Source organism: Nilaparvata lugens, chromosome 8 (genome assembly GCF_014356525.2).
Source record: "Nilaparvata lugens isolate BPH chromosome 8, ASM1435652v1, whole genome shotgun sequence".
NCBI classification, from domain to species: Eukaryota; Metazoa; Arthropoda; class Insecta; order Hemiptera; family Delphacidae; genus Nilaparvata; species Nilaparvata lugens.
The window spans coordinates 51,623,674-51,646,183 of record NC_052511.1 but is presented as its reverse complement, the minus strand read 5'-3'; the positions used below and the strand labels follow the sequence as shown (position 1 = coordinate 51,646,183).

At 34.9% G+C, this 22,510-nt stretch overlaps 1 protein-coding gene across 1 annotated transcript; it reads left to right on the top strand.

Moving 5' to 3' along the window:
* Positions 1–5,462: 5,462 nt before the first annotated feature.
* Positions 5,463–21,352, top strand: LOC111043476 (tubulin alpha-4 chain-like). The gene is made up of 7 exons (XM_039435031.1): positions 5,463–5,698; positions 6,721–6,949; positions 9,054–9,355; positions 10,298–10,427; positions 13,319–13,575; positions 17,292–17,489; positions 19,876–21,352. The coding sequence occupies exons 1-7, from the start codon at positions 5,696–5,698 to the stop codon at positions 20,104–20,106; spliced, it is 1,350 nt and encodes a 449-aa protein (XP_039290965.1). The 5' UTR covers positions 5,463–5,695; the 3' UTR covers positions 20,107–21,352.
* Positions 21,353–22,510: the final 1,158 nt, after the last annotated feature.

The window sequence follows — 22,510 nt, the reverse complement described above, 5'->3', positions numbered from 1 at the left end:
CTCTAGGGTAGACCTACCCAACCCTAGAACCCTCCAGAGTAGATCCTCCCTCCTGAGCGAGAAGGAGAGGGTGACAGGAGAACAATATTCATTGTTCTTGGGCACAAACTCGGTTGAACAAAGCATGGTTTCCTGCTTACCTGTCTGGAACAGCTTATGACGGGTTCGACAATTGATTTAATTTCTTGTAGATTGAACACATGTCATGGACTACGCTATTCACCTTTGATGTAGCCTCAATCAGTTAACAAGGGGGTAAAGAGTGAGGATCGGAGCTTATGCAATTAGAGAGGAGTTGCATGCATACATCAATAAATTAGAATCTTACATGAGACACAGATAATTATCTTTTTTTTTCTTCATTGTTATGATATCACCTAGTTATAAGGTGATGATTTTCCCTCTTCTTTCATTGTAATTTTTCAAAATTCATCTTTTCTGTACTCTTACTATGTATAATGAACTATTGTAATTGTGTTGTTTTGGAAGCAATTTTTGGGAGAAATCCTGTATGCTTCCATGTTTTTCATAAATGAATAAATGAATGATATTTCAATTTTTTTATGATATTTTAAATATATTTTAATATTATAAACATGATATTTTCACAATTATCAATGACGATTGTCTCAACATATTGTATGTTTTATGGCAATAAACGATGATTTTATTTGATTTGATATAAGTGAACACAGATGACACTAAAAATAAGTCTGTGAGGTGATAGAGACTATTTTTTTCTTCTTTGGTCAACATTTGTTGGGCTGGTTGGCAGCAACTCTCCTCGCCTCTCTGTCATCCGCCATCTTTTTGAGGGAAGAATATGAGACTAATTAGCTATTCTATTTTGACTTGAATTGATATGTTGAAGAAATATATTGAATAATATGTTGTGTTATCTAAATTTGGGAGAGGAACGGCACAAGGTTTCCTTATTTTTCCTCTCCCTATCATTTTGATAATGTACTCATTGTATAAATGAATGAAGAATGAAGAATTACTTAAGAACAAGGTGAAAATAATTAATATGATATTGTCGGTTTCATTGTGATTCATTTGACCATGGTTATTAACTTTTCATGGTTAGGATTCCACATCAATTAAAATTGATGATCTCATTTAATCATTATTCATCAATTCTCTCACAATCCTTCATCAAAGATGAACAAATTTCCTATTGATGAATTTAGAATACTTATATGCAGTTTGTCGATACATTGCACTCTCAAAATGTAATTCCGACGAATTTGAGATTTATCTTACTCCTTAATGTGTAGAAACATGGTGTAGCGGCGAAAGTAATTTTATTTTTAACTAGCCGTCAGGCTCGCTTCGCTCGCCATATCCGTCTAGCCAGGGGGCTCCGCCCCCTGGACCCCCGACTGGATCGTCCAAGAATGAGATCAGCAGCTGCATTTTTCATTTGAGCATTTTTATCATATGTTAGGACAATCCAGTCGGGGGTCCAGACTAAACGTCTGGCTAAACGGATATGGCGAGCGAAGCGAGCCTGACGGCTAGTAACATAATATTCCCAGGAATAGCTCTGATTGAAGTAGCAGTGCCCAATCAATTTTTCCGCGATAAATGCATTTCAATCTTCAGCTGCCAACCTAACAAAGTCAACTCAACTTAATGCCAACCTGACAAAATTATTAATTTAGTTGCCAGTTAACAACAACTGTTTCGAAGAGGTACTATCTCTATCTAGATTATAGTTCTGTAGTAACATATGATATGGACATTTCAGTTATAATTAAGAGATTGGGAGAAGAAGAATATACATGCTAAAAGACGAACTTTAAACCCTTAGAGTTAAAATATTGCCAAAAGATTTCTTATTAGTGCGCCTCTAAAGGGCCAACTGGACATACCTAACAAATTTGAACGTTTTTGGTCCGGTAGATTTTTAGTTCTGCGAGTGAGTGAATGTGTGAGTGAGTGAGTCAGTCAGTCAGTCAGTCAGTCAGTCAGTGAGTGAGTGCCATTTCGCTTTTATATATAGATACATGCCTTACTTACGTCCTCACATACATTTCACATACGTCCAACACTCTAAATCTTGAAGCTGCCTTTGTCGCTTTATCACGATTCCACTTTTTGCCGTTGTTTTGCTACAATTACAGTGTAATATTTACACGTAACAACTACAAAAAGAGAAAAAAAAACTTGAGTACCAGAGTTAATCACACAGCAAACGATCGGCATCGCATCGCTGTAGTTACATAATACCATAGAATGAAGATAAGGTTTAATTTATTTATTTGTCTCAATTGATTAACCCAACTGAATTAACCTAAAAATTTATTAATGATTAACTAACCTATTTATTTGTCTCTGATACTACACGTTGCCAATGCTACTTTTTTCCAATATATCCGTCGCACGTATCTCAGGTAACGCATGCGCTCTGCGTGAAAACAAAAAATGAAATCTTCTATTTTGGTGTGAACGGACCTCAACTTGCGCTTGATGACGTCACGCAAGCTAGGCTACGGCGATGTAAAACGGCCTCTATAGTGTGGTCTACGTAATAATGACAGTATTTGATCTACTTTGGTTTTGCTATCCTTGTCTATCATTCCACAAAGCAGGTGATACTATCCTTTTCTAGCTCCGCAACGATGCCAATTATGTTTTTCACAGTTTAGAAATATAATTAATTAATGCAGAGAATCGGCATCGCTATTCTCCTATCTTTATCCGAAAGGTAAACCAAAGGGCAGATGGTCGCCGAGATTAGTGAAAACCTTTCTATTATTATTTGCTTGGAACGCGTGGCAGACGCGAGCCTACCTAACATAACCGCTCTGGATATGATTTCTCACGAAACAAACAATACACGTCTCCCTTTGACGCTGGATGGTTCCCTCTAACACCACACTCACTCTTTCTCTCTCTCTGACTTGGGGTGATTAGCTCTTATCCTCTCTCTCTGACTTGGGGTGATTCCCTCTTATCCTCTCTCTCTGACGTTGGGTGATTCCCTCTATTCCCTCTTGGAGTGATCTCATCACAACCTCTCACTCTGACTAAGGGTGATTCCCTATCTCCCTCTCTCTCACTCTGACAGGGAGGCAGATGGCTCTCGAACAATTGGACCCAGGTCTCGATCTCAGGTGACCACCCCAGACAGCAATTCACCCCAGCATTCATTTATTCACTATTCATTCCCTATATTGTTATCTGCACCTAGTCAAACGGTGTGCGATTCACAAATGAATTGCAAACGATAATAAAAGTTACGCTCAGTTGGGTTGCACTATGCATAGGAGAATAAATAGATATACGGGTACCGTATGTAAGGGTTTGATTATGATTAGATATAGGGGTAAAAATATAACTATAGAGTTATAATTTAACTATATACAGTCGAATCTCTGTATAACGAAGTCGATTATCCCGACAAAAAATTTGCTGCAGAGAGGTATTCGTTATTGAGAGGTTGTTCTGTCAAGAAAAATTCCACGATCTGATGGATCGTGTGAATCATATCACGGCGGTAAATAAATGAATATGAAACATACATTTATTTCCAGAAAGCTTGATTTGTACTATTAGTTGAGTGTAATCAAAGTAACTCAGTAGCAATATTTTTCAATTTCATTCACCAAAGTTATTTTACTAATTTTTACACTACTATGAAATTGAACACAAGAAACGGTAATTTTGTCAATAACTTCACTATAAATACTATAATAACTCAACTCTCCTATTCTTAATGTTTTATTTGAGAAAGTGAGTAATTTTCGGTTGAATTTTGCATTTGAATAAAACATCATGATCAATAAACGACTCACATCTATTTAAACAGTCGAACATGTTGTCTGGTACACTATTTTTCAGTTTTAATCCTTGCCTGATAATTTTGAAAGCTTCTAGAACTTCTTGATCTGACGGATTCTTCTCCTCAGGCTCGTCACAGCCATCATCATAGTCAGTTCAAAGAATTGAAATGTGTGACAAAATCAAGAATGGGAAAGTCCAGTCGTTCACCTGCCTGGTCTACAAATGACAAGTTCTTTGAATTCAATTTCCAACATGTGTTTCAACCTCTATTGATTGTCTACCACCCTATCTTCTTCCTACCTGAATTGCCATTATTTCTAGTCTATTGACCTTTCTGCTGAAACTAAACAATTCCTTGAAAATGACCGTCTGCTTCCTATACACACTACATTTTGTATGTTGGAGTCTAGAGAAAACTTTGTTGTTAAGAGGTCCGAAATTCGTTAAATAGAGGTAAATAAGCAACCAGAACTCTAAAATGTCATGGGACCAGGTAAAAATTCGTTGTGTAGAGGATTTCGTTAAGTGGAGGTTCGTTATAGAGAGGTTCGACTGTAGTATGTTTGGGGTGAGAGTTGATGTTTTTGACCGAATAAAAGATGTAAATAAACGACTATACTATATAATATTATATAATATACTATATTATAATATTATATATTACAACGACTAGTTGAAAACATTCAACTTGGAAATGACCTATGGTCGAAACTAGTCGTTAAAATATTTTAAATAATAAAGGGCACTTCAAGTTTCAATATTGCTTTATTAATTTATAAAAGTAGCTCATTCAAGAGAAGTATTTTCATAGTTGAAGGTATAATATGGTTTGGAGTGAACTAGGTATAGGGTTATGATTATAAATATAAATATTTATTGTGTAAATCGATGGGTAGTATGTTTAGCGATACGGCAGGATGTTTTTGGCCGGGTAAAAGTTGTGAATAAACGATTAGCAATGCAATTATAGAAGAGAAATTATTTTGTATTGATAAAAAAATTATGGTGGGGAAAGGATCAAAAAGAACTTTCAATAATGAAATTACCAACAATTTATTGTACCTTGAATAAGGTGTAATATCCCATTAAGAAGGTTTGTGCTATTATGCACAAAGAAATTTCAAGCTTTAGTTTGGCACAGTGAGAGTGTGGACCTATTGTGGTTATCCAGTTATAGAAAGTCAATAATTCAAATTTGTCAAAGTTACAGAATTCTACGCAAATGAATGATTTGATCTTAAAGGTTTATTCTCTTTGAACTTCCTCCAAGAGATAGAGATTTCAAGGTTTAGAGTTTGAAACTGAAGAAGGATATTGTAGAGAACAGAGATCAATGTCGAATTTCTGAAAAACTCAAATCTAAAATAGTGGATAATATAGTATATCAGATTCCTTATAGTAGTGAGTCTACTATAGTAGATTGAGTCAGGAGACTCATGTGATGATGTGATGAGTCTATTGTAATTGACAATTGACAGTAAATTACTAGAATTCGTAACTGGAAACATCGAACTTGAAAAAAATATAATATAAGAAACTGAGTTTGAATAAAGGTCACAGCCATCTCTATCATTAATTATCTGATTATCTAGAGTTTGCTGTGAAGATTTTGTATATTCTATTGATAAGATAAAATGAAGAAGAAGAAGAAAAAAACATCCAATTAACACCTCTCTATCAAAATTCAAACATATGATGATGACTTTCTAAATTCAAATCTACTTTGGAAACGTTGAAAAATTTTCTTATCAAAATTATCGACAAAATTTACAGCAATTCACAAATAACTATCTATCAAGGTTTCAAAATTCTTCATCCACTTACCTACAATTCAAGCTTGTTTTTTCCAAACTTAAAAAGATCCATCAAATTTTTAATATACACCAGAGATTTACTGCGTATCAATATGGTGAGTAGATAACACTTGTAAACAGATTTTGTTAGCTGTTAGATTATTCTCTTTTGATATTGAGAATAAATTATCAATGGATCAGAATTTGATCGTTGACGGCCAATGACAGTAGAGCTCGATGTTCATTGGTCAACAGCTAATGACCAAAAACAATAAAAGTTTTGTTGTAAAAGTGATGTGCTGGATATTCATATTGAATGAAAACAACAATAATAATCTTGATCCAATAGTTTAGTTTTATCTTATCTAAGAATGTTTCAGGTAATAATCTTCATTTGTTTTTGGAGAAAGTTCTGGTGACCATATTTAGAATACTAGTGTCTAGTCTCGGCCAATGACAGTAGAGCTCGACGTTCATTGGTCAACAGCTAATGACAAATCGTATGGCTTCGCTTACACTATAGGTGTCTCTGCTGCTCAATGTTTAAGCTTTTGGATTACTAGAGATTGATAATAGTCTAGCAACAAAACAATTTTCAAGTTTGTTTAAATTATTCGTTGGTATTATCGGAGATGGACGAAATCTAAATAGTTCTCGTTCCCAATTGATAATAGTGTAACAACGGAAACAATTAGCTAGTTTGTTTGAATTATTCGTTCGTATTATCGAGATCTGAAATAGTTCTCGTTGCTTTATGGTATTATTAACAATAATAATGTTCTAATAAATGAGTAAATTTGACAATATCAAGCTGATCTCATCCAACATAATACTTCAACTGAAGTAGTAATCATCCACTCATAATCATAATCATACACTTTTCAAGCTATAATATCACAAAGAAAAGAAGAATACACTGACAAAGTAAGAAACCATACAATCAAACAATATTACGCTTATGAATATTTAGAATTCTATCTGCTAACTCTATTACAATATTATAAATATTCAGAAATTCATCTGCTAACTATATTACAAGTAGTATAAATGTATAGAAATCTATCTGCCAATTATATTACAATTTTGAACATTTATAAATTCATCTACTAATCTATTTTCCAATTTCTATAAATTTCAGAGAGAATGTGTGTCAGTACATATAGGTCAGGCTGGAGTACAGATGGGCAATGCCATTTGGGACCTATTCTGTCTGGAGCATCAGATCGACCAAGATGGTAAACCAGCAAATCCAGAGTCGAAACCTCCATTCACAGAGGATCATGAACTGAACGCATTCTTCCAGAAGACTGCCAAGGATAAATTAGTTCCAAGGGCTATATTTGTTGATCTAGAGCCGAGTGTTATAGGTAATTGGACAATTTCTAGTATCATCGGAATTCTCAAACCAATTTATTGGAGAAGTAGTTGGATGGAATTTTAACGATTTAAGTATGACCTTGTGACTAGAAACGTAGGTTTAATGGTTATTTGTTGGGAGAGTAACCGCTAACTATCAATTAATTTCAATTTATTAAAAACACACAAAACAAGAAAGACAAAATAACAAGAATAACAGAACAAATAGAATAGTATAAAACGATACAAATATAAAAAACATGGGCTTTATGGTTGGGTGTGCTGGAGAAGAGAAATAAAAGAAGGAAGATACTTAAAGTATCAACTACTGAATTATTCAGTCTATATTTTTTGTGGACCTCACATTTCCTCATCAGAACAATCTTGTTTCAAAATGTATTCTAAGCTCAACTTCCTACTAACTTGTTTTCATTATCTCAAGAAAAGGTCGAAATAGGCACTTGATAAACTGAGATCTTGACAAACTGAGACCTTTTCCCTCCAGTATAATTTCTCTTCGTTATATTTCTTTACACTCTTCATGAATTTATATATCCAAGCTAATGCATTATTTGCTATTTCATTTAATTCATACTTCTCAACGGTATTTCAAGGAATAATCAAGGTTTAGGCACTTGAAGAAATTATATCTTGAGAAACTGAAACCCTACCCTTACAGTAGATTTCCCTCTCGTTATATTCTTGACTAGCCTATATTTGTTTATTATCTTTATTATCATTATCATCAAAGTTCATGCATGATTTCATTTACAAATTCATAATTCTCAACTCGTCTCAGTATCTCAAGAATTTGTCAATATAACCAATATATTGGTTATATAGAAGAACTTATATCTTGAGGATCTGAGACCCTTACAGTATATTTCCTCCTCGTTACATCTTCAATGATATTTGTCCATTCTGTCTATGAATTATATTAAAGCTCATGCATAATATTCTAATGCATTTACAACAAATTTATATTTTTCAACTTGTCCCAGTATTTCAGTAAATGGTCAAAATAGGTAATTATTGAAGAACTGAAAACATGACGAATAAATTGAGACCCTCACCTTACAATATATTTCCTCGCTTTTGAATTTTGAACAATACTTGTTCATACTCTCTATCAATTGAAGTGAAGAGCTATAAGACTTAACCAATTTCGGACAATGTGTAACCTTATCCAAATTTGGGAGAGGAATAGCACAAGGTTGCCTTATTTTTCCTCTACCCATCATTTTAATGACGTACTTATTGTATGCATAAATGGGGAATGAAGAATTATTATATCACAGTTTATGTATGATAAAATGCTATATCTACGTCAACCTTCAAAATTCAAAATTTTGAAATAATTATTATTCCTGGACCAAAATTCAAGTGACGAAGCAGTGTGTGATTACTTCAACATTAAGTTTTGGACAACATTAACATTTTATTGAAGTTTTTGGAGAGAAATAGTACAGGCTCAGCCTAGTTTTTCCTCCAGTGTCATAATTCTATATTAGGATTAGGCACTTGCTATGGTTGTCTCACACTGGCGCACAAGGAATCTTCCTTTTGCCGGTGTTTTTGCCTCACCTACTGTACTTATGCATGTGGACATAAATTGAATCTTCATTTTATAACTATTATTCATAATATAAAGGATATCATTTCGTTATTATATCTAATTAAATAAATGTATGTATCTTGGTTTAAGTGCAGTAGCATGAACTTATATTTATTTCTGTAAAGTTTTTTTGTATTTTGTTTTTGGCAAATAAAATTCATTCATTAATTCCATTCATAGTGTTTCATACAATAGATGAAATGAAATGGATGAATAAATATGCTATCATGTATCGTTTTTCAAATTGTAGGTATTGCTCATTGTGCGTTATGAGGGAAATGATGGGATGTAGTTCCTGGTGACCTCAAATATCTATCTTTTTAAAAAAGTTAATATTTCATTCACAAATTCATAGATTTTCTTCAAATTTTTCACTAGATTCAATCCGCACTGGTCCCCAAAAACGCCTCTTCAACCGCAACTGGTCAAACATGCATATTCTCAAAAAAATAAATATTCCATTCACAAATTTATCAATTTTTCTTGAATTTCTCCCTTAGATTCAATCCGCACTGGACCCCAAAAACGGCTCTTCAACAGCAACTGGTTACTCTCAGGCAGTGAAGACGCAGCCAACAATTTCGCTCGCGGCTTCCGCACAGTCGGCTCCAGCATGTTGCACCAACTTTGCAACAAGTTGCGGCGCATAACGGAGTGTTGCAACAGTTTGCAGGGGTTTGTTGTGTATCACAGCTTTGGTGGAGGGACGGGGTCGGGGTTGACTGCATCACTTATGGAGGAGTTAGCGGCAGAATTTGGGAAGAAAAGCAAGTATCAGTTTTCCGTGTATCCGGCGCCCACTGTGAGTTCAGAAATAATTCAAAATAATATTCATAATTACGAATTTCATAATTGATGAGAGTTTATCAATTTAATCGATGGATACTCTGGTACGTAGTATTTTGAAATATATTTATAGAGTCAGGAACAGATTGACATACTGTATTTGAAATAATTATTGAATTATCGAAGCAATCTTTCATTGACTGGATACGATATTTTTATAAATTCTTTTATAGTGAGGTTCGCATTATAAGTCAGCACCAGAATAAAATTGGTTCGCCATCCTTGTATGTCATTATACAAAGCAGATAGCTCTAGCATTTCCGAACTACGCACTGTTGTCAAATTGGAGAATATAATGTACCGGATATAAAAATAAAAAACTACAAGATATAAAAAATAAAAACTACCAGAATATCAAATCTCAATTCATCAACAACTCATGGATACCTATAATTATTATGTTCTTAGATAATAGAATATATTTGAGATGAAATTGATCATTGATTACAAGAATGAACAATCAAATACCGTATTGGTTTATCAGGAATGCCGGGATGAATAAAGCTATGCAACATAGAAGGCAAAAGTAGTGGCAGCAATGCTATCCCCATCATTCCCTCCAACTCTATACCACTAAGTAATTTAAATCATTTAATATTAAATGTCACTATTGGAAAAATACACTCAAATTTAGAATAATTTTGGAAATATGCTGGCAGACTCACAGTAGAAACAAGTCTAAATGAGGATTTCAAAATGGGAAGTACGTTTTAGAGAAAGTGTGTTCATAGTCTTCAGGATTCCTGAATGCAATAGAAAAGAGGTAGAACAACGTTCCAGTTTGGATCACCACTCGAACCCAACTGGCTCGAGGTTTTAGTACATAATTTTTATCAATTAATAAATTGAATAACTACAGAGAATTCAGCCATCAATGAATCCATAAATGATTTTACAGGTTTCAACATCTGTGGTAGAGCCCTATAATGCTCTGCTTACAACACACTTCTCAATAGCCAATTCAAATTGTGGATTCCTAGTGGATAACGAAGCCATCTACGATATTTGCAGGAAGAAGCTTGATATCGGTGGGTAATGAATTGATCAGAAACTTCACATTCTTTCTAAGAATATTCTAGTTACCAAAATATCTCATGCCTTCTTTTCTTTAAGTAAAAAATAAAACTGAAAAGTTCTGAAGGAGATTTATAACTATCAGTTGGTTTCACAGATATTCATAGGTACTACAAATATCTGTAATAATTTATCTTTATTTCATAAATAGACTTACAATGTTTATGCATCACTTTATTTCCCTATAGCGTAGGAACTACTAGTAGTTCTGTGAACAGTAGACCTCACGCAGTTTCCTCATCTACAAGTATCTGATATCACTTGTTTGAAATGTTCACAAACTCAGTTCACGTTTGAATTTGTATTCCATATGATAATAATCATCCAGTTCCGTGATAATCTTTCCATCTGATAAAAATATTTCTCAAATATTTGAAAATGGATTTTTTTTCAATCAAAAATATTATAATTTCTCCAGCATTATTCAGTTCATTTAATTATTTTTAATCACCTATTAAATTTGTTTCCTCAAATTAGTGAGACCATTGATACTGATAGGCACGCATCATAATACCATGAATAATTCAAAACAAATATTAAAACCATAGACCTTATAGAAATAGACACGGCTTCTCTAGACATCTGTGGAATGAATTCAATGAATAATTCACTTATCAGCTGATTTATTATGAATAATTTTATAGTCTGATTAATCCTATCTTCAGAGTAGATGATATATAAATAGTGATATCGGAGTATTGAGGAATTCCTTTTCTTTTCATATTATACTTAAAATGCAAAATTTCAAAAAACCTTGTGTATACATCGACGCGCAGTTGAAATGGGAATATTCTATCAAATCTCATCGAATTCTATCAATGCGTTTGGCCGTGAATGCGTTCCATACATACATACATACATACAGACAGACAAAAAGAATCCGAGTTAAAACAGACCTCACTACGCTCGGTCAACAAAAATAATTGGAGACTAAACGATTCTAGCTTAAGAACTCCAACGATTCTAAAAGAACTGGAAGTTGCATTCACTTGGATGCCTCTTAGAGTTATATATCTTTTAAATATAAAGTACTATTTCCAAAATAATACATTATAGGCGTCTCTTCATTCCCCTAAAACTTAGAAACCACTTATTACTTGTAGTAAATAACTCAGAAGATACTAAAATAAGCGAAAGTTGCATGTTCCATTCACTTTGAAGAGGAAATGCGATTAATTGATTTCAAATATTAAGTTCATTTCCTAAATAATAATATTATTTATACATCTATTATTTATTATTTATTATTATCTAATATCTATTATCTATTTATATCTATTATTTATTTATTTATAATATTATTTATTTATGATGCATAGTGGGTGTCACTTAATTTTCCTACAGCTAGGAACTCCAACGCATCTGAAATAGCTATTAGTTTGATAGCATTTTAGAGTATCTACCACTAAAATCTTTCCTAAATATTAATTAGACTACATATTTTCTAATTAATATATTGTAGAGTCTCTCTATATCCCTATAACTCAGAAACTAGGTACTACTGGTACTAAAGAACTCCGAAGATTCTGAAATAACCACAAGTTGCATTAACTTTGAAACATTTTAGAGTACAGTATCTACCACTAATATATCTTTTAAATATTGCTAATTAGACTGGATATTTCATAAATAAAACATTTTAGGGTCTCTCTATTTCTCTATAATTCAAAAACTACTTACTACTAGTACTAAAGAACTCCAAAAGTTCTGAAATAACCACAAGTTGCATTCACTTTTAAGCATTTCAGAGAAACTATCAATAATTTTAGAGCAGTGGCGTGCAGTTTTGACAAATGGTTTTCTGGGTTGGCGGCAACCGTTGGGAATTGCCCGTGCAACATTAAATATAACGCGTTATTTAGTTTTGACACCTGACCGTGCTGTCAACTTTCTCATTCTCTCACTCTGTTTTTCTGTCTCGTTTTCTCTCTATCTTTCTCTGTCTATTCGTATCACTGTATCACACTCTCTCCCACTTTCTTTCCTTCTTTCTTTCTTGAGGCGCCTCCTCAGTGACAGACTACGCACCTATTGCCAGATTAACAGAAATAACTCAGAGCGCTCCTATAGAGAGAGAGAAGTGAGCAGAGAGAAAGGGAGAGTGCGAGAGAGAAGGGAGGTCAGAAATGAAAGAGTGAGCGAAGAGATAGGACAGATAGATGAATACTGACTGGTAGGAAAGAAATGAATACGGCTGAAGAGAGAATAAGTCAAGAAACAATAGTGAGTAGGTTTTTGATTCTGTATTCATATTTTTTTAATAAGTGCAATATTTCTTAAGTTTTTAATTTATTGTGATACATTCTGTGATTTATTTAGAGTATGAAGTCAACCTTCAAAATTCCTGAAATCAGTTTCCTTCAATCATTCCTGAACCGAAAATCAAGTGACGAAGCAGTGTGAGATCTTTTGGACAACATTAACACTTTATCAACATTTTTGGAGAGAAATAGTACAGGATCAGCCTAGTTTTTCCTCAAATGTCATAATTGTATTACGATTATAGTATTTTATACAATAAATGAATAAATAAATAGGGAGAAGGTACCTGGAAGAGAGAGAGAGAGGAAAAAGTTAGGAGAGAGCGAGATAGAAGGTTGAAACAGTGTGTGATGAAGAGGTGAGTAGCCTAGTGAGATCAAACTTATTTCCATATAGGCCAACATCAAGAAATATACATTCCAGAACTTCCTCACTATCTACACAGAGAAGAAGAGTAAATCTTCTAGAAAGTAAATCTTCTACTTTGTGCTATCTACTGTTTTTCCTCAAAATAAACATAATTTCAGATTACTTTCTTTTTGATTATTCTCTCTAATATTTTACTTGTATAATTTTTCCGTAGATCGCCCCCACTACACCAACCTCAACCAGCTAGTCAGCCAGATAGTAAGTTCAATGACAGCCAGCCTCCGTTACGGTGATTCCCCGCTCAACGTAGACTTGTGCGAGCTGCAGACCAACCTGGTTCCCTTTCCACGCATCCACTTCCCCCTAGTCAGCTACGCCCCCTTTGTGGCCCAGGAGTGTGCCTATCACCAGAATGTCTCCACGCAAGATATGACTGCCGCCTGTTTCAGGGAGGAGAGTCAGATGGTCAAGGTGAGTCAAGGTCGAATACTTAATTCAAGGTTATTGTATTCCAAAGTCAACGTAATTCAAGGTTAAAATAATCTATGTCAACGTGAGTCAGATGGTCAAGGTGAGTCAAGGTCAATTACTTAATTCAAGGTCAACTTAATTCAAGGTAATTGTATTCCAAAGTCAACGTAATTCAAGGTCAAAATAAACCATGTCAACATGATTCAAGGTCATGGAAATGGATTCACTTCAATCTGTCAGTATAGCATTAGATGTAGAAATATGAATTCACTTTAATTTGACAGTAGAGAATTTTTCCCTCTCAAAGAGATTTTTTTCCCTCATCTAGCATTCACCTCAATCTGTCAGTATAGCATTAGATGTAGAAATATGGATTCACTTCAATCTGTCACTATAGAGAGGGAATTTTTCCTCCTAAAAGGGAATTTTTTTTCCCTCACCTGGGGAAGGGGAAGGGGAGAGAGAGAGAGAGAGATATCTCTTTTCATCCCCCTCACCAACACTGGGCAAGGGGAAGGGGAAATCTATTTTTAGAAAGAGAGAGAGAGAAAGATATATCTCTCTCTCTTTTCATCCCCCTCACCACCACTGGGCAAGGGGAAGGGGAGAGAGAGAAAGAGAGAGAGAAAGATATATCTCTCTCTTTTCAACCCCCTCACCACCACTGGACAGGGGGAAGGGGAAATCTATTTTTAGAACACCCTCCACCCTACAGGCGGGGGGAAGGGGAGGAGGGATGGACGAGGGGGGAGAGGGGGGAGGGGATTTCAAGCAAAAAAGTCAGTCTATCCCCACAATCTCACTCTACTCAAGGTCAATTACTTAATTCAAGGTCAACTCAATTCAAGGCTATTGTATTCCAAAGTCAACGTAATTCAAGGTCAAAATAATCTATGTCAACGTGAGTCAGATGGTCAAGGTGAGTCAAGGTCAATTACTTAATTCAAGGTCAACTTAATTCAAGGTAATTGTATTCCAAAGTCAACGTAATTCAAGGTCAAAATAAACCATGTCAACGTGATTCAAGGTCAATGTCACCACTGTAGATATGACTGCTACCTCCTTCAAGGAGGAGAGTCAGATGGTCAAGGTGAGTCAAGGTCGTGAATAATTATGGTCAAGGTCAGATGTGATATGAATATAGTTCAAGGTCAAGAGGTTGAAGGTGAATGATTGTGAGGGTGGCCACCAACGACAGGACAAGTGTGTTGAACATGTGTGTACACACAAGCTCATCATGCATGTTGTGTCATCAGCGAGAGGCTTCAAACAAAAAACAGTTGTATGACACCTGCATTTAACATTAAATAAACAACTAATAACAATCCTAACAAATCAAATCAAATTTATTAATCCTCAATGATGGTTACAAAGCTAGAAACTTGGAGTATAAAATACATAACATAATAGTTAGTTATACAGTAGGTAGTATAAGTAAGATATATAATATATAAGGAGGGTCCCTGCAAGGTTAAGAAAACCTGAGGGTATCTTAAGAAAACTTGCTCTGTAGAGTATCGTATGGGTTTAATTAAAATTATTTTTATTAGGGTTCTCTGAGTGACAACAAGAGGCCGCATTGTTAAAAAACGATCTGGCAACATTGCAAAAGTAGAAAAGGAGAGCGGTATCTGCTTATATCTGCTTTGTTGAATGATAGACAAGGATAGCAACACCAATGTTATTCAAATACTGCCATTATAACGTGGACCTCACAATAATCCACTAATAATAAACCACTGGAAAATTATAATGATACTAAGATACTTTTGAACCTCAAATAGAGCAGCAATCCACTAATAATAAACCACTGGAAAATTATAATGATACTAAGATACTTTTGAACCTCAAATAGAGCAGCAATCCACTAATAATAAACCACTGGAAAATTATAATGATACTAAGATACTTTTGAACCTCAAATAGAGCAGCAATCCACTAATAATAAACCACTGGAAAATTATAATGATACTAAGATAATTAAACCTCAAATAGAGATGCAATGAAAAAATTAACAACAAAAATCAAAGATACAAAAACTTGACATATTGTTTGTTGAAGCCTTTCGCTGTGTGACACAACAATGTTTGACAACATATGTGTACCGTACACAAGATTATCATGCATGTCCTGACGCTATTGGCCAGCCCTAGTCAATGATAATCAAGGTCGAGATAAAACTAAGATAAGTGAGGGTAAGTCAGGATCAATATTTTGAGAAGAATGTGAATGAAGATCGAGTAATGTCAAATTCTTGGTGACTCAAACATAAGGTGAAGATAACTGTGAGATTACAGGTCATGGTGAATCAAAGTCAAGGTTAAATGTTAGGTAGATAAGAGTCATGATCAAGGTCTAGGTAGAGGTGAATCAGGGTTGAAAATGTAAGGTCAACTAGACTGTCGGTCAAGGATAGTCGAAGGTAAGTTCGAAAAAAGTCAAGGTCATTATTTTTAGTCGTTGGTGATGGGCGAGGTCAACTGGTTTTGATTTCTCTGTGAGTTCAAAGCAACAATACATAATACATAATAAATAATTATTCATGCAGCTGAATGACATCGATACGTGATTAGACACTACCTCCGTAAACAAAGCCGTAGTGCGTTCGTGTGACGTCAGCACAGGTAGGGCTCCTAGACCAATAGAAACACTATAGTGAGGTCCACGTTATAATGACAGTATTTGATCAACTTTGATTTTGCTATCCGTGTCTATCATTCGACAAAGCCAGTGGTACTATCCATTTCTAGGTCCAAAACGATGCCAATTATGTTTTCGACAGTGTAGAAATATAATTAATTACTTCAGAGATCGGCATCGCTATTTTTCTATCTTTATCCACTGCCATTATAACGTGGACCTCACTATAGCTGATATAGATCAGCTGAAATCAATGAATTGCTATTGGTGTAGGAGCCCTACCTGTGCTGACGTCACACAAATGCACTACGGCTTTGTTTACGGAGGTAGTGGAATAGATCAGCTTTGTTGATATTAACTCTGAAACACATTAGGCTCACATACACATGCATATCATCTATGTTTCTCGCTGATCTACGATTACAAGAGGATATGGCCGGATTTATTATAATGTGTATCAGTCCTAGTTAAAACCAATAGCTGATTTCTGTTTAAACCAAGATGATGCCCATCCAATTTCAATTTTTTAGTAGGTCCTTAACCAGCGCTTATTTCACTCCAGAATAGATCAGCTTTTCTGGTTTTAACTCTGAATGCCCACATTAAGGTGCGTACAGACTTTCGCTCTGCTCCGCAACCGAACGTCACTCGAGCAGAGCGATTGATGATCGACCGAGGAGCAACAGTGGAACGCGAGAAGAGCTAACATCTCCCGTAACGTTCATGATCGGTGCGACTGCAGAGCGGGGGCGGAGCGACTGCGGAGCGATGGAGGAACGAGGGCGGAGCTTGTGCGGAGCGGGTTGGAGGCGCGTATATCTGTACGCAGCTTTAGGCTCACATGCACTATCTACTTTCTCGCTGGTCTACGATTACGATAAACTGTGGCCGGATTTATTATAATGTATATAAGTCCTAGTTAAAACCAATAGCTGATTTCTGTTTAAACCAAGATGATGCCCATCCAATTTCAATATTTCCAGTAGGTCCTGAACCAGCGCTAATTTCACTTCCTGTTTCCATTATCAATTTTCATTTCTACTTTTCCAAAAACATACTTCATTTTGAATTTTCAGTGCAACCAGAGCAGTGGCAAGTACATGGCGTGTTGCATGCTCTACAGAGGAGACGTGATGCCAGGTGACGTCAATGAGGCGATCGTACGCATCAAAAATCTGCAAAATGTGCAATTCGTCGACTGGTCCCCCACCGGCTTCAAAGTGGGCATCAACTATCAACCACCTGTCACCATGCCTGGTGGTAATTGTGCAAAGGTTTGCATTTTTTACTTCAGTTTACACTCATATTCTATTCGCAAGAAGTATAAATTTTGGTGTTTGCAAATCTCAATATTCAATTCCTCACAATATTCCTTACAAACCTTACTCCTCCATATTGAATGAAAAAGACTAAGAAATTGTCAGAAAACCACTGATGTATTGATAATTAGAAAGACCGGTTTCGGTTATTACACCATTGTCAATCTCTGATAAAGATATAAGAGTTTATAGTTTATCAGAGATTGACAATGGTGTAATAACCGAAACCGGTCTTTTTAATTATCAATAAATCAGTGGTTTTTTGACAATCTCTTAGTCTTTTTCATTCAATATGAATAATTACCACAATATCAACTTCTCAACTACACTCCTCCATATCTTTAACTTCAGTTCCATGCTGATTCTATTTTCAACCATATCTTGATGTTTTCCAATTCTATACTTAATCGCACACTAACGTCACTGACAATAGGCCACCAATCCTTTCAAATAATCTTTTACACATTGTGATTTTAACCTTCACACTGATGATCTCTTGAAACGTTTTCTACTTATTTGTTTTTATAAAAATCTGGTGTGGTGCACTCACACAACTTTCCTTGCCGTCATGAAAATTGATCAACTGACGCTAGTGTTCCCACGCATCTCAAGTCTACTATTCAAAGATTTGAGCCAGCTGGTGACAGGGCAATAACGCTGGAGACACACATGAGGTCTGCTATCTCTTCATAGTGAATTATTTAATAGAATCAACAATAATTTGCAATTGAATAATCACATTTTCTCGAATTTAAAGCTTATTTTCAATTTTAGGTGAAAATGTTACTGAACATTAATTGTAGAGATTTTCATGCTTAATCTACTCCACTTGATTTTTTTCGTTTCAATTGTATCTGAAGCCTGATAATTGGGAATCTATCTGCATTGATGGGGCGAAGCTCCTGAAATTTTTACAGATATGGGACTTGTTGCAGTTGATAGAGCTTATCGATGACTATTTTAGGTATGAATTTGATCAAAATCGTTGGAGCCGTTTTCGAGAAAATTGCAAAAAACCCTGTTTTTGACAACATTTTCGCCATTTTGAATTGCATCAGATCGAAATTGTTCGTGTCGGATCCTTATAGTGTAAGGACGTTAAGTTCCAAATTTCAAGTCATTCCGTTAATTGGGAGATGAGATATCGTGTACACAGACGCACACACACACACACACATACAGACCAATACCCAAAAACCACTTTTTTGGACCCAGGGGACCTTGAAACGTATAGAAATTTAGAAATTGGGGTACCTTAATTTTTTTCGGAAAGCAATACTTTCCTTACCTATGGTAATAGGGCAAGGAAAGTAAAAATGCTCACAGTCATCTAGAATATTCATAACTATGGAAATAATCTATCAACAATGTGGATTTACCTTTCCAAGCCCCATACACATAATTACACAGGAAACTATGGCACACCGTGTCATTGTTTTATCTTTCACCTTATCAAAATTCCTTACAAATTCTTCTCACGTTAAGTTCCGTTTGCACAAGGTGAGTTTGAACAGATTCTTAGTTGAAACTGGATCGAATCATAGAGAAAGATATCCCATGGTATAGGGAATTTATGTCGCAACTTTTACTGTTATCTCAAGCCGATTACTCTTGATTATTGTCGAATTTTACTGTTCTGTTGGGGTGAGAGTGTATGAACGGCACAATATGAGGGACTACCAGCGTCATTAAGCTTCACAGGAAAGAACTACGTGGACTATCAGCTTGAGATAACAGTAAAAGTTGCGACATTAACGCCCTATACCATGGGATATCTACTTATTCTATTGTTTCTCTATGATCAAATCCAAATTTTATGTCTCATTTTGAGATTAAACCTGAAGCTGATACAAATTCAGTTCTAACTTTCGCAAACGTCCCCAAAATAACATTAGTTTTCAATGTTTTGATAAGTAATGTGAACCTCCCATACTGAACATCAAATCCAAATTAGTGACACATTCAAAAGTTCCTCAACGGTAGACTTATTACAGTTTAGCCTACCAAATACTAGATTAATCCACTTATCACTAGATTATCTACTCTGATTTCATTCGATATATTTCCTAGGTAAACCATGCCCTTAGTTTGTACAGCTCTCGCCCATAATTACAGTTTACTTATTACTAGATTATTTACATTAATTCCAAGTTAATATCTTCATAGGTTAACCAATTCCAATACTAGATTAATCCACTTATCACTATTTATTATCTACATTGATTTCAATTGATATATTTCCTAGTTAAACCATGCCCTTAGTTTGTACAGTTCTCGCCTATAATTACAGTTTACTTATTACTAGATTATTTACATTAATTCCAAGTTTATATCTTCATAGGTTAACCGCGCCCTCTGCATGTTGAGTAACACAACAGCTATAGTGGAGGCATGGGAAAGTTTGAGTCGCAAGTTTAGAATGATGTACTCGAAAAAGGCATTTGTCCATTGGTTCCTGGCGGAAGGCATGGAGGATTCAGAGTTCATGGATGCCCAGGAAGACATGTATGTTTTGGAAGCAGATTACCGACTTTTGAATGAAACTGAGAATGAGATTCAAACAGAAATCTAGAAAAAAAGACAGAATATATTTTTCGGTGCTTGAAGAAATCATTTAAGAAGCTTGTTGTAATAATGGATGGCCAATGATGATATTCAATGAAGATATTGACAGAATCATAATAACACATAACCATCAAAACCTTTGAATACAGAAAGCTCCTCAAGGAATTTAAAACAATCACACTTCAGTGGTGGATTAAAATAATTAACACATCCACTTATTTTAAGAATATAATAATATTATAATAAATGTATTATATTTTGGAATTGGAAAAAATCATGGTTTGAAAATATTCTTTTATGAGTCTTGTAGAGGACTAATTTCAAGAAATTGATGAAAATTAAGGAGTTAATTTAATTTTCCCAATCAAATTCTAGATCAACCGTCAAAGGATTGAAACAACTTTAAAATGTACTTTTGAAAATTGTAAAAGAATTCAAGAAATGAGAAAATATCAGATCCAGCCAGTCACTGTAAATTTGTTCTTCAATTCTCTGGAATGTTTGACAAAAAATTCAATGAAGAATGTGAAGAAGTGAGGATGGTTGTCTCGCAGTAGGGAAGCGGCGGAAATATGGAAGAAAATGAAAAAGAAAAGAGCGAAAAATAATAAAAGATAGTTTGAGAGAGAGTGAGAAAGAGAGAGAGAGGATGAGTGAGAAAGAGAGAGAGAGAGAAGTGGCAGATCACGACCTGCGGGGTCATACTTCAGCATCAGTAGCATCTTAGAGGGTGATTTCTACAGTATTTCAGTGATAATTGCTCTCCCTGTTTGCAAGATAAAGAGCCGTCTTACGAGATGATGGCTTGTCAGCAGCCGAAGATTAGAAAGAGGTATAAATCTGTTCGAAATCAACTTGAATAAGTTTGAGTTGACAGAAAAATCATGTCAAATTCTACGACTGTGGTGAATCAAGAGGATAAACAACTACACCCCTCAAATAATATACAAATTTACAACAGCAGTCTTGCTTCATGAACAATGTTCCATCATTTCTGAATAATTCTTTTCCATCCTTGATAAATTAAAGTAATAATTTTGAATTACCTGTCTTGATTATAATAATAATTCTTTTCCATCCTTGATAAATTAAAGTAATAATTTTGAATTACCTGTCTTGATATAGAAATAAATGTTCTGCCATGAGTGAAATTGATTTACAGTAACTGTAAATGTCCTGTGTCAATTCTATTTGTGATGTCTCAAATTTGGTACATGTTTTTTGTGTTGTCCAATTAAATTATTGAACACTAATTTATGTCATATTAATTCATTTAATTTATAACCACAACATCGAAACAAAGGTTGGAAGACAAACAACAAAATTGTTCCAACACTTTTCACAAATAATGTGTTAATTTACCTTTCTTCAAGAAGAACAGTTGATGATTTCCAATATCTATGGAACATGACATTAATTGGATATGGTATTTCACCTTGAAGCTCCAAGAAATACTCTTATTCATTATTTCCTAACACTGCCTACTCTTCAATGATAGATTTATTCAATAGTTTATCGATACGTAGTTTCAAATTCTGCCACTAGATGGTAGCCGTTACTGGGTGATGTACAACTGCTCAGACCGCCCAACATCAAGCCCCGCCTACTTTCTCCTTATTGGTCAATTCTCATTGGCTCAAAAATTCTGAGGAGTTCTGGTGTATTGCAGTAGCTACTGAGCCAAATGGAGCTTTCAAACACATCTCTCAGCTTCACTAACTTTCTCCTGATTGGTCAACAATAGAACGATATTTAGTTCACTGGGTGAAAACCAATTCCGCAAATAACAATGACTTTCTATTCATGATTTGTCGACTCAGTACGTAGTTCCAAATTGTCCCACTAGATGCCAGGAGTGACTGGGACATGTTTATACAACTTTTCAGACAGCATATCATCAATTAGCATTCCATACCGCATTACTGGTAATAGCCATTTTTTGGATATTTTCAAACAACTCTAAACCAGCCTCTCCACTGCAACTAATAACAATAACTTAAAACAGCAGTACTGTTTTTCAACGATTTAATAGTTAATAGTATATTTCGCACCTAGGGCCGAAAATGAGATATTTCCGGCTCGAAATCGGTTTTTAAGTCCGAGGCCGTAGGCCGAGGACTAGAAAAGATTGAGAGCCGGAAATACATTTTTGCCCATGGTGCGAACGCTATTTTTCGCCACACCAAAAAAAACTTCCCAATATATAAGAATTAAAAAATAAATAAAATTCAAACAGCCTATTTTGATAGTTTGAATCTTGGTTATGACAACTTTCACTGTCAATTAATTTCATATTACTAATTAATAATTTACAATAGTGACAATATTTTTATACTATTAATATTTCGAATAATTATTTGAATTTTATAGCTCACGCTTTGCGCCTGGTGCAATATCTCATGGATAGATGG